The following is a 12,339-nucleotide window of genomic DNA, read 5'->3' as shown; positions in this document are numbered from 1 at the left end:
TCTTAACATTTCCCTCCTTGTTTATAATAAAACCCAACTCCAACCAAAAGGAAGTTACTTTATCTAAATTAAAAATAATTTCATATGTTTACATTTATCCATCCTCCCCTCCATCAATTCAACAACTATTTATTGAAATCATAAAAGCATGTCACTCTACAGAAACAGTGTGAAAGATATAATCAATGACCTCATAATAAGGTGGTATTTGAATTTCATCTGCATCATGATCTATTAAGTTGTGACATTAATACACATGAATCTCATTTTATGGAAACCAACTAGGGCCAAGAACTCTGTACTTTCTTTCTCTAGCCTGGACAGTTTCCCTCCTTCCCTCTCTTTCTTCTCATAAGTTGAATTTATTCAACTACAGAAATAACATCAAGTGAAACTTTGTAAACCTTAAACTTGAATTTTTCTCTTATAGAAAAGGGTCATTATAAGAGCTGGGAAAATCACTTCTGGGTTTATTCAAGTAGGATTCCAAATTTCAAGAATTGAGGCAGATAGGATTATAGCCACCAATGATACCCCTAAAGTCAGTTCAGTATGATCCTCCTGGTGGAAAATAAGCTCACAGGGTTTGGGGGGGGTACGGCATTGACTCAGGGCAGAGGGAAAGGAGAACTCCAGGACTCATCCTGAGTCTCAGTTATTGTAGAACAAACTGCCCAACTTACCTTTTTCTTCCCACACAATAGTAACTTGTGTTTTATAGGATTTTTTACAGATTAAAAAATGATTCTGCATTTATGCTTTTAATCCTCATGGCCACTAAGGTAGGCAGTTTTTCCATCAAAATAGATGAGGACAGGCTCAACCAGATTGTTACCATTGGTTATTGGTCACAGTGTTCTAAATTCCACAAAAAATGTTCACACATACCATATCATTCTGAGTCTTATATCCCTCTCATGTGGAGCAAATATATAGCTATAATCCTCAGTTTATGATGACTGAAGGTTCACTTAGCTCACAAGAGCACACCTGGGCCTTGGCAGGGGCGTGGAAGTCAGCCAAGGTCTGCCACACTGGCAGAGCTAAGCTGTATGATGGTGGGGAGGGGTGGCTTTAGCTGTGCCCGACATAGCAGCAGCTCTGGTTTGTCTTGGAGCAGTAACAGAAAGAGGGGAAGGATCCTGGAAGCAGAATAAATATTTACATGGGAAGATGGACGGTAATTCCCTAAGCTTTCTAAGCTCTCCCAAGTAGGGCTGTCAGATAAAATACATGACACGCACAGTCCCGTGTAATATTGGAGGGTATAGTTATAATAAAATATCATTTATTGTTTATCTGAAATTCAAATTTAACTGGGTATCCTGTATTTTCATTGGTTAAATCTGGCGGCCCTACTCTTATCAAAGGTAAGCCAACCTTCCTCCCCTTGCTCACATCACTATGAAACAGATACATCTCCATTGCGGTGACAATAATCTACCAATAGCAATTGTGATTGGAGACCTCAGCTGAGATAATTTCCTATTCCCTCTGACTTGAGCAGCCTAAAGTTAGACTGGAATAGATGTATTCCTAAAACTTTCAAATGTAGGAGAGATCATGCGTTACACAAGTGTTAGCTAAGGCTATTCTCTTAGCTGATTAGCTAAGGCACTGAACTAATAATGTGGCCCAGACTGTCCCTCCATGGCACACCTCTCCTTGGACAACACTGGGCAGAGACGCTCACACCCAGCTCTGGCACCATGCTCACCCTATCCCATTCTGTGAGTAGAAAAGGCACTTACTTGTATGGAATATGTTTGCTGCCGTTGACAAGAGCCAGGATGACATTGCCCAGAGCAGACAGGGAGAGGCACAGCCCGGAGCCTCCTTCCCGATTTTTGCTAAGAGCTTTCACACAGCTGCCGAGATCAATGAGATGCAGGCGGCTACGACCTCCAGACACTGCCAGAGAAGAGAGAAGTGGTTAAGTTCTAGTAAACACACATCTGTTCTTCATGTAGCTCCTTGGAAAATCCGAGGAAAAAGGAAAAGGATGAAGTTCATGACCTAGTAGGCAACCCTAACCCTAAATCCTACTGGGGTCACAGAAAACATTATGTGCTTTATGTGTGCTCTTAAATTCTCTCCATCCCACATCAATGATCTTCTAAAGCCTACTGACATTCATAGTATAAATAAATGAATAATTCCATTAGGTTGAATTGGGTGACATTTCAGAGAAGGAAAATGTCTAATTGAAAGAGGATAAGGTTTGTACCTAAATGAAACTCATCAAGTTAAAACCTGAATGTCCCATGATTATCTGCCTTGGTCATTTTAGAGGACCTAATCTAAAGCTCAGCCAGAAATCAGGTTGAAAACCCAGGTAAAATCAGGAAGAAGTAACAACCAGGTACAGAGACAGGGAAAGCCCAAATATTTGCTGAGTATCTGCCAAGTGCCAGGTGCTACAAAAACACTACTCTCATTTCATTCATTCCCCCATGGTAAAACCATAAGCTAAATACTATTATCCTTTTTGTAAGAGATGAGAAAATAGCACTTCAGAAAAGTTAAGTAACTTATCCATGAGTACTTTTGCCTCTGAAATACAAGGAGACCAAAGTGGCAACACTTTACAAGACAGAATACTGGAAAGGAGAGAGTTTTGGAGATTTGCAGAAGGTCCCTCAAATATTCAACTGAGTACTGCTCAGCACATGCGTGAAACCACCCAAGGCTTGTGAATCAACCATCTAAAAAGATTAGAGGTAATAGCTCCCATGATGCCAGAAATGGTGGCTTTTACCAATAGCCAGACTGGAAAATCTCAAGATTCATAGAACACTGGGTAGATACACAGAAGAGTCTTATTTCAGCAGTGGGGAATACTTAGCCCTAGACTGAGCCCTGACCTGGTCCCACCTAACAAACATTAAAAGCAAGACCAAAAAGGATCAAACAGTTTTCCAAGTAACTCAACCACATCCTAAAATAAAGCTTAAGAATATTTACAAAGTACAAAAATATCTGATCCTCAACAAGGTAAATCCAAATGTTGGTACCTAATCAAAAATAACAAAGTATGTAAATAAGCAGGAAAACGAGACCCATAATGAAAATAATTGGAACATACCCAGCATGAGAGCATAGATGTTAGAATTGACAGAGAAGGCTATTAAAATAGTTATCATACTTGTATTTCAAATGTTCAAAAAGTTAGGCAGAAACATGGAATATAGTTTTAAAAGACACAAAATTGAACCTTTATCAATGAAAATGCAATGTGTGAGATAAAAAATACACTAGATGGGATTAATGGTAGAGTAGGCATTTCAGAATGAAAAATTAGTGAATTAAGAATCTAGCAATATAAACTATCCAAAATTAAATACAGAGAGAAAATTTGAAAACAAACAAACAAAAACATACAGGGGAAAAAAAGAGTTCTAGGACAACCTCAAGTGTCCGAATATGTGTGATCACATTTGAAGAAATATGGCCAAAATGTACCCAGATTTGATGAAAACTATAAATCCACAGATCCAAGAAGATAAATGAGCCCTGAGAAACATAAGGAAAATTATACCAAGGCACTTCATAATCAAACTGTTCAAAATGAATGATGAAGAGAAAAACCCTGACAAAAGAAGAAAAAAGCACAGTACATGTAAGGGAACAGACAAGGAGGATGACAAATTTCTCGTTTGAACTAATACACAGGAGAAGACAATGGACAAACATTTTATAAGTACTAAATACTGTAAAGCTAAAAACATACACTCAGCAGAAGTATCATGCCAAAACAAAAGTAAAATAAAAAACATTCTCAGGCATAAAAAAGCTGAAAGAATTCACCATAAGCAAACATAAAAAGAATATACACAAAGGAATGAAGAGCTTGGGAAATAACCACATGGGCAAATATATCAATATTTTTTAAATCTCTTTAAAACATAACTGTTTAAACAAATTAACAATGTAATGTGTGAATTATGGCATATGTAAAATTAAAATGTTTAACAACAATAAAACAAAAGTCAGAGGGGATAAATGGAAATATATTATTATAAGATTTTTATTCTATATATAAGTGGTATAATATCACTTGGAAGTAGATTGCGATAACATCTATCTTATAAATCATGAAGCAACCATTAAGTAATAAAAAGTTATAGCTAATCAGCTAATCAAAGATATAAGGCAGAATTGTTAAAAAATGTTTAATTAATCCAAAAAAAGGAGATTAAAAGGAAAAAAAAAGAACAGATGGGACAAAAGGAAAACACAGAAAAGTAATGCTTTGAACCAAACCATAGCAATAATCACATTAAATGTAAATAGTCTGAATACCCTCATTAAAAGGCAAAAATCAGTTTGGATAAAAAAAGTGGGACCCTACAATATGCTGTCTATGAGAAATGCATTTCAAATGTAATGTAAACAACAGGTAAAATGTATAAGTATGGAAAGGCAAAGAGTAACCACATGACAGTTAACATGGTCATACCAGTAAAAAGCAAGAGAGAGAAAGAAGGAGGGAGGGCAGTTGGGGAACCATCTCACGTCTGCTGAGACCTGCAGGGAGACGTGTACCTGTCTGGGTCAACGGGATGGGCTCTCCAGCCTCCATCCCCCAGGAGGTCCTGAGGGAGCCCAGTTTCAGCTCCAGCCCTTCCCACTACAGTCGATAACTATCCTATCTGCACAGGAACTTGCTGGGCGATGTGCATCCCTCTGAGCTGAGATGACTGTGACAGGCACACCAGTCTCCATCCCACAGAGGATCCCGAGGAGTCCCAGTCTCAGCATCAGTTTTTATTGCAGTTGCGGAATTACCCCACCTGTGCAGGGACCTACTGGGTGGCGCACACCTGTCTCAGCTGATGAAACAAGTCCACCAGCTTCCTTCCCACACCAGGTCCCAAAGGGGTCCAGGCTCAACTCCAGACCCTCTTGGTGTAGTCAGGAACCCATCCAACCTGTGCAAAGACCTTCTGGGAGGCATGCACGTCTGGGCCACGGGGACAATCTTCTGAGCAAAATCTCTTGCTACTGTTCCCACAGAGCCCCAGTACTCCACTTGGATCGTCCCCAGGTCGATCTGGGCCAAAAAACTGCATCAACTCGCGCCCTCGTGAGACTCATGGCAAGGCTGGGCATAGAACATCCTTCAAGCTGAGATGGCTAAATTGGTCACAGGCACAGGGAATGTAACATCAGTTGGCTTAGAATACAAGGCTGCCTTCCTGTCCCCCTACCTCTTGGAGTAGTGTGACCCTCAGCACATCACCTAAGTCCCTGAACCTCCCTTGATCCTCTCCCTGACTCCCAGGCAGCAGCAGACTCCCTCTCCTCCGGACCTCTGGACTCTGACCTTTCCAGGTGGCCCAGCTCACACCATCATACCTGGCCCCATTCCTGTTGTGTCCAGGACACCAACTTTTCCCTCTGCCTTTGCCTGCTCTGTACAGTAGGAAAACAGCAGAAGTAGAGAAGAAGACTTCCCAAAGCTGATGCGGAGGCCAGGAAATTTGGAGTAAGGTTGAAAGGTGATGGTGGAGAAAGCCAATGTGGGCAGTGGTATGTGGGTGTGTCTGGAGCATGCGCAGTGTCTGGGGTGGAGGCCGGGCCTGGGCGCCCATGCATGTGCAGGAAGAGCCCACAGGACAGTGCTGATGAGGAGGGTGAGGCAGTGCTCATGCTGTCGGATGAAAACATTCAGGAACCACTGTCCTAACCCTTGTCTCTACCCCTTCCCACCGCAGTTTCCATATATAGTTCTGACAAGAAAGGTGATGGATATTTACAGAAAGCACAGCAGTGCAATTCAGGCTGCTCCGGTACATCTACGGCAAAGAATTTTTTACATTAAGGATGTTATATTTTGTTCATCTTCCACTGTCCCCAGCAAAACCACTTAAAAGGGAAGATATGTTCCTTCTCTTTTATCCTATTTTGTATCATGCAAGTTTGGGTCATGGCAGCGTGCTAAAGGAAATAGTTATTTTTATAGCAAAATATCATCTGTTTTGCAGCCTAATTATATAGAAGGAGAAGCTCAGCTATTCCACACACACTGCAGATTAAAGGGCAAAGACAGGGACCAATTTGGACTTTCAGACTCTAATAGTCCATTTGATGTAATGGAATAAAATGCAGAATGTACATGTGGTAAAATAGAACACAGAGAACAAAAGGCACAGTTTAGACTGTGAAGAATAATATTATAAAATACCTATAATTATACCTGCATGACTCAAAATGAGAGTCACATTTAGACAATGGAAACTCTACTCTCTGCTCTGTACCCACTGGAGTTTCAGTCGTCACAGAATTCTGAATTTCACACATGGTGTTTTACCTGAAATGCCCAAGCTGAGTGAGCACAGGCCGTTCGCTATTATCAGGAATTTACATCACTACAAGTGGCTGGGGAGAAACTAGTTCTGTAACAAATGAAATAGGTGAATATTATTAGCAGGTAAGCAGCAGATTCCTCTTCGACTTTTCAGATTTCTGAAAAGGCTGCAGGGTTAAAGGGACATAACTCAATCTGCCGTGAGTAATCCTTTACTTATATTCTAATATGTATATTTTAAGTCTAGACTTTGACCAAACCAAATTACTCACATGCCTTATTCTACCCACAGGAATCAATATAATAATTTTACCTACTCCTGAGCCACACTTTATTAAGCACCTGGAAAGTATCAGGAAATTCTAACCTCTCCTTATTTCTAAACTCTCGCTTATTTTTACAATAATCCCGTAAAGCAGAAATTAGTCCCATTTTATAGATCAGGAAACTGAGGTTCGTAGATATTAAATAAATCATCCAAGATCCCTCAGAAAATTAATGCTGGGGGGGGGGAAGGCAAGGACATGGGAGAAGCAGAGCTGTGGGAGGGAGGAGCAGGGAGACAAAGACGGGCAGGGGCACAGAGAGCGCGAAGCTCAGAGGAGGGAAGCCAGGGCAACCCACCAGTCACCTCTGTCTTCTCATTAAGCAGGAGGAGAAACTATCTGCGGAGAGTGGCAGAGAGACCAGGAGGCCTGAGAAGAGGATTCGGAACTGCCATGGGGATGGGCAGGCCTGGCCTGAGAGGCTACTATGGGAATTTCAGGCTACACTGTTCGGAATACTCGCTCCTGGCCGAAGTTAAGAAAAAAATTTATATTACAAAAGCCTAAAAATATGAAACCTCATTGTTTCATATTTTCATTGTTTCACATGAAGCCTCATTGTTGACCAAGGGGGAGAGGAGAGCCCTGCAGGTGTGCACATCCTCGCTGCACAGGGCTCTGCTCCTTCCGAGTACGGCTCTCTCCTAGACTCCTTTCCCTCCTCCTCCACCCAAAGAATGGATCTCTAGCGTCACTCCAACCTCACAGCCCGGGACAGGGCATTAGCTGATTTAAGCCATCCCAAGACACGGGGAGAAAGAGTGTTCATTGTCAAAAGAAAACTGAGATTCAGGAAACAGTCCGACTAGACTTGTAATCAGATGAGTGGGCACAGACGCGTGCCGAAGTGCCCGCACACTCGTTCACGCACACACACTGCCAGCCCAGCCTGCAACGGCCACTAGTCTTCCCTGGAGGCTGTAAAGTAGATGAACAAATGAGAGACCCAGTGTCATTCTTGACCCTGGGTAACAGCTGTCTGCATGCTTAGAATACTCATCAAAGTGATCCTTTTAAAATCCATCTTTATCAAGAGGACAGGTAAATTTTCTGTATCATTACTACATTACCTTGAAGTATCACTAGTACAGGTTAAGCATCCCCAACCTGAAAATCTGAAATCCAAGATGCTCCAAAAATACAAAACTTTTGAGCACCAACAGGATGCCACAAGTGGAAAATTCCCGACCTGACCGCATGTCATGGGTCACGGTCAAAATGCAGTTAAAATTCTGTTTCATGCACAAAATTATAAAATATGGTATATGAAATTACCTTCGGGCTATCTGTATAAGGTATATATGAAACATAAATCAATTTCATGTTTAGGTTTGGGTCTGATCTGTAAGATATCTCATTATGTATTTGCAAATGTTTCCAAAACTGAAAAATCTAAAATCTGAAACACTTTTGGTCCCAAGCATTTTGGATAAAGGATACTCAACCTATGCTGTCTTGACTTAGATGCCTAATACACCCATCACCATGAGGAGCAGCTGCATGATCTTTAGGGCTTTGGGGTCTCATTCTCAATGCCGAAATTCCCAAGGAGGCTCTCGCACCGTTACAGAGTTAGCTTAGCAAAGCAGAGGAAGGCCTCTGATGGCTGAAGTCTCAGCCTAATATTCCAGAAAAAAATTATTTTCTTGAGATAGGGTTTTAGTCTTCCACCCAGGATGGAGTACAGGGGTGCCATCGTAGCTCCCTGCAGCCTCAAACTCCTGGGCTCAAGCAATCCTCCAGCCTCCGCCTCCCGAGTAGCCAGGACTATAGGCATGCACCACCATAGTGCCTGGCTATTTTTTTTTAATTTTAATTTTTGTAGAGATGGGGTCTTGCTATGTTGCCCAGGCTGGTCTCCAACTCCTGGCCTTGAGTGATCCTCCTGCCTTGGCCTCCCAGAATGCTGGGATTACAGGCATGAGCCACTGTGCTAGGCCTCAGGGAGATATTCTAAGCTTAACCTAGTGTTATCTGTAAAACACTGATACATCAACAAAGAATTTTCTTTTCTATCTTAACTGGACATGATTAAAACATTTTTGTCTGTCTACTTACATGTGTATATATGTTGTGTATATAAAATGCATTTCTGTATATAATATTCAGGTGCATATACACAGGATATATTTAGTACTTGCAGCAGAGATCTCTTCTAACAGCCAGTTAACAGTAGCATGCTCTGCTTTTTGCTTCCCTGCAGGGTGACTAATCAATAAACTTTCCCCTAATTGAGTTCTGGCTGCCAGGTCCACCGAGATTATTACTTATATATAAGCAAACAAAATTTCCATTTTAAACACCACCCCAAATCTTCTCATTATATTTTAAACAGTTATAAATTCATGAAGTCAAGCAGGCCGTGGGCTGGGAGGTTGTGTGCATTCTGGCCTGGATCCCTTCTCAAGAGGCGAGAGGTGTCCCCCCAGATCTTTTTAGGACTAATCCCCATTAGCCTGGACTCTTGCCTCTTCCCTGTTCTTATCCACTGAAACATTAGAAAGAACCTCAAAGAGGTGCTGGAAGTCATTAATGGTATTTGCCTTTTCCTTTAACCTAAATTTATTATTTAAAAGCAATTCTCTTTCACAAATTAAAAATAGGAAGAAGATGAGTTTGATGCTAAATATTTAATACATGGCAAGGATTCATTAAGTACTGATTTGGGATGGATCACTGAGTTTAGGAAACATCCAAGCCTAAACTTCTGTGGAAGCTGAATTTTAGGTTTTTACATTAGAAGCAATTTAATTAACTGTTTCCCTGTTTTCAAGATTTTTCCCAATGTTCAGATTTCAAATTGAGAGCAGAACCAGGAAAAAGTAAAAAAATATAAACCCCAAACCAGAGTTGTTCTCAGTTTGGTTTGAAATCTAAGAAGAAGAGGAGATTGTGCCATGTCCTGAGATTTTCTGCTCAGTACCATTTGGGAGCCATTTGGCTCAAGATTCAGATCTTTTACGAGTCACCCTTTGCTGAAAGTGCAAGAATCTACTGCAGGCTCTGATTATTATTATTATTGATAGCTGCTTAAAAGAATAAAATAAACATCATTCAGTCTCTCACATTCACACTGCTAAGACATTACTGAGAAAAAAACCAGCAGGGCAGGATTTCAGGCCAGCTCTCAGACTGTTAGGAGAAATATGGATACAATTCTGTTGTGGATTCTGAACTAAAGGCCTGGATCTTCTCATCCCTATCCTAATCTCCCATTTCCTTCTTTAAGAAGTTACTCTAAACGGGAGCGCTCTACATGGTGTGAACCCTTTACTGGGAATTAATCTCCCCTGAAAGATTCTCATTGAACATATTCTGCTCTTCCCCTGTCAGTCCTTTCTCACCATCACAGGTTGTCAAGAGAGATCTGGTCCTCTGCCAATGGAGACAAATCCCTGGGACGCCCAAAGTGCTGCAAGTGAGAGCCAGTATCTCTAGGTTCCTTGGGTGGCAGCCGGTGCAGGTAACTCACGGTTGATTTTTAAAGCCATAAAGGCGAGCTGGTTAGTGGCCTGCCAACCCCAGGTGCAGATATTTGCATTCAGTCCTGGAGGTGAGGGTAGGAGCCAGGTTTCCAGGCCCCGTCTAATTAAAGGAGCAGGCGGCAACATGAGTGAGTATCAAAAACACTAAATGAAAGAAGCCAGACACAAAAGGCCACATATGGACCACATGATTTCATTTGTATGATATTCTGGAGAAAGACAAAACTAGAAAGATGAAAATCTGATTGGTGGTTGCAGGCAGATAGAGGTATGAGGTAGGGACAAAGGGCAAGAGGGACTTTGCATGGTGATGGCACTGTTCTATCTTCATAGTGGTGGTGGCTGTATGACCACATAGATTTGCCAAAACCCATCTAAAGACACATAAAAAGCATTAAGTCTTACTGACTATAAATCAAACGTTGATAAATCTGAATGTAAACAACAATTAAGGAATAGGAACAATGGCAGGAGACAGGTCAAAGATCACTGAGATGGGGAAAGGGAGGAGCTTCCACTTGGGGGTAAGAGGCCCCCAAGAGCTATCTCTAGGAGTACTGGTTTTCAACTCTTTGGGGCAATAAGGAGACTTAGGGAGAAATGGGAGAGCCTTGTCCACAGATCCCAGTGGATGGCTTAATTCCAGGATTCCCCTAGAATATGTTTGTTGATTGCCTCTGCTTTAGTCCAATGGCTTTACAATTTCCAGGCCAGGGTTAGTCTCCTAACTCAGAGTTCTCTGTTTTTCTGGCATCCAGTGTCCTTGAGACAATCATCCAGAGGACACTGGGGTCCAGCTGCCCGTGTTTTGAAATCCCCACCAAGGTGGACATGGAGAGTCTGCAGAAGCCACTGCCTGGCCAGCCCAGCGGCGCTGAGGCCCACAGCTTGCCTTAGAGACCCAGCGAGGTCAACAGACCAAGATGCCACCTGAGACACTCAGCTGTGGGCTGGCACTGGGCTTTGCTGGGCGTAGAGCAGACACTACTTGACGGAGGACAGAGAACTGCACCAAGGACCGTGCTGACTTGGAAAAACTTGCCAGGAGGGGTCTGTACACCACAGGGCTGGTTCCTGGTGACGCAGCTCGCTCCCAGAGCAGGCACCGTGCCTGGGCTTCTGCAGGGACTCCACGCTGATGGCACATCCTGAGAGAGGCAGCCGGGGCCTGGTGGTTACTCAAAAGTCTCATTTCTACATTCTTTAAAAAACATGACTTTCTTTTGGGCCCATATAGCAGACTCAAGCTAATGATTAATAGCATACTCCAGGGGGGTTAGATGGGCAAATGTTGGTCTTTCATGATAACTACATTTAGGGTTTATGAACAAAAAGACACTATTAAACAGTTGTTTTTAAGTTTGCCCTTTTGTGTTCTCATGGCAATCACTTTTATAAGTTTTCTGTACTGAAACAAACCCTTTTTCCCTGAACAGTTCAAGAGCAAACTTCAGCCCAGATGCTACCGTACTGCACATGGCACTCCACTGAGAAAAGGGCACAGGTGCCCGAGAGGCGGGGTTCTGGCGGGGGGAGGAGAGGAGGGGACTCGAAGGTAGAGAGTGGCGACTCACTTCCCCCTTTCCCGCTTTTCTCCATCCGGTACTGGTAGATGTGCAGCGTGAAGAACATGTGCGAGCTGCGGTGGGCGTCCTCGTCGCAGTCCTGCTGGTGGCTCCGGCGGGAGGCAATGGCTGCGTCCAGGAAAAAGGCGGCCTTCTCGGCGGTGGGGGCGCGCAGCTCACTCTGGTTCTGCAGCTGCGAGACAGAAGCCAAGAACTGAATGAGGCTGCAGGCCAAGGAGGGTCTGCCTTTCACCCATGCCTGGGTGCTACTGCTCCATTCAGCCGCTGTCCCTTCTGTACAGTAAAGCCACACGCGTCTCTAAGGCTGGAAGTCCTTCTGGAACCAGGTGCTATACTCATGTGCAATTCACAGCTTAATTAATTCACTTCTGAAGATTAATATTGAGCACACTTAATTGGATAGAACCTATTTTTACCCATTTTACAACTTACAGAGGGTCTATAAATAGCAGGTGTGAAAAGCAAATGGTTGCATGGGAGTGACCCCAGGGAGCAGGTGGCCCAGCCTTATCTCTGCAGAGGCTAGCAAACTAACCCCCTGGCTACCCATTTACCTAAGAAAACACAAGGGATAAGGGATATGACAGTATCTTGATTCCAAAGATTAGATTGTTTGGAGATGGGTAGGTTGC

At 42.7% G+C, this 12,339-nt stretch overlaps 1 protein-coding gene across 1 annotated transcript in view; it reads right to left on the bottom strand.

Moving 5' to 3' along the window:
- Positions 1-12,339, bottom strand: part of KIF26B (kinesin family member 26B) — a 446,437-nt gene that overhangs the window by 40,364 nt on the left and 393,734 nt on the right. The window contains exons 9-10 of the mRNA XM_012751241.2: positions 11,696-11,879; positions 1,752-1,911 (exon numbers count right to left, since the gene is read on the bottom strand). Coding sequence (XP_012606695.2) covers positions 1,752-1,911; positions 11,696-11,879 — 344 coding nt within the window. The remainder of the gene's footprint in view (positions 1-1,751; positions 1,912-11,695; positions 11,880-12,339) is intronic.

The sequence above is a fragment of the Microcebus murinus genome, chromosome 19 (assembly GCF_040939455.1).
Source record: "Microcebus murinus isolate Inina chromosome 19, M.murinus_Inina_mat1.0, whole genome shotgun sequence".
NCBI classification, from domain to species: Eukaryota; Metazoa; Chordata; class Mammalia; order Primates; family Cheirogaleidae; genus Microcebus; species Microcebus murinus.
This window is presented reverse-complemented; position numbering and strand designations above follow the sequence as displayed.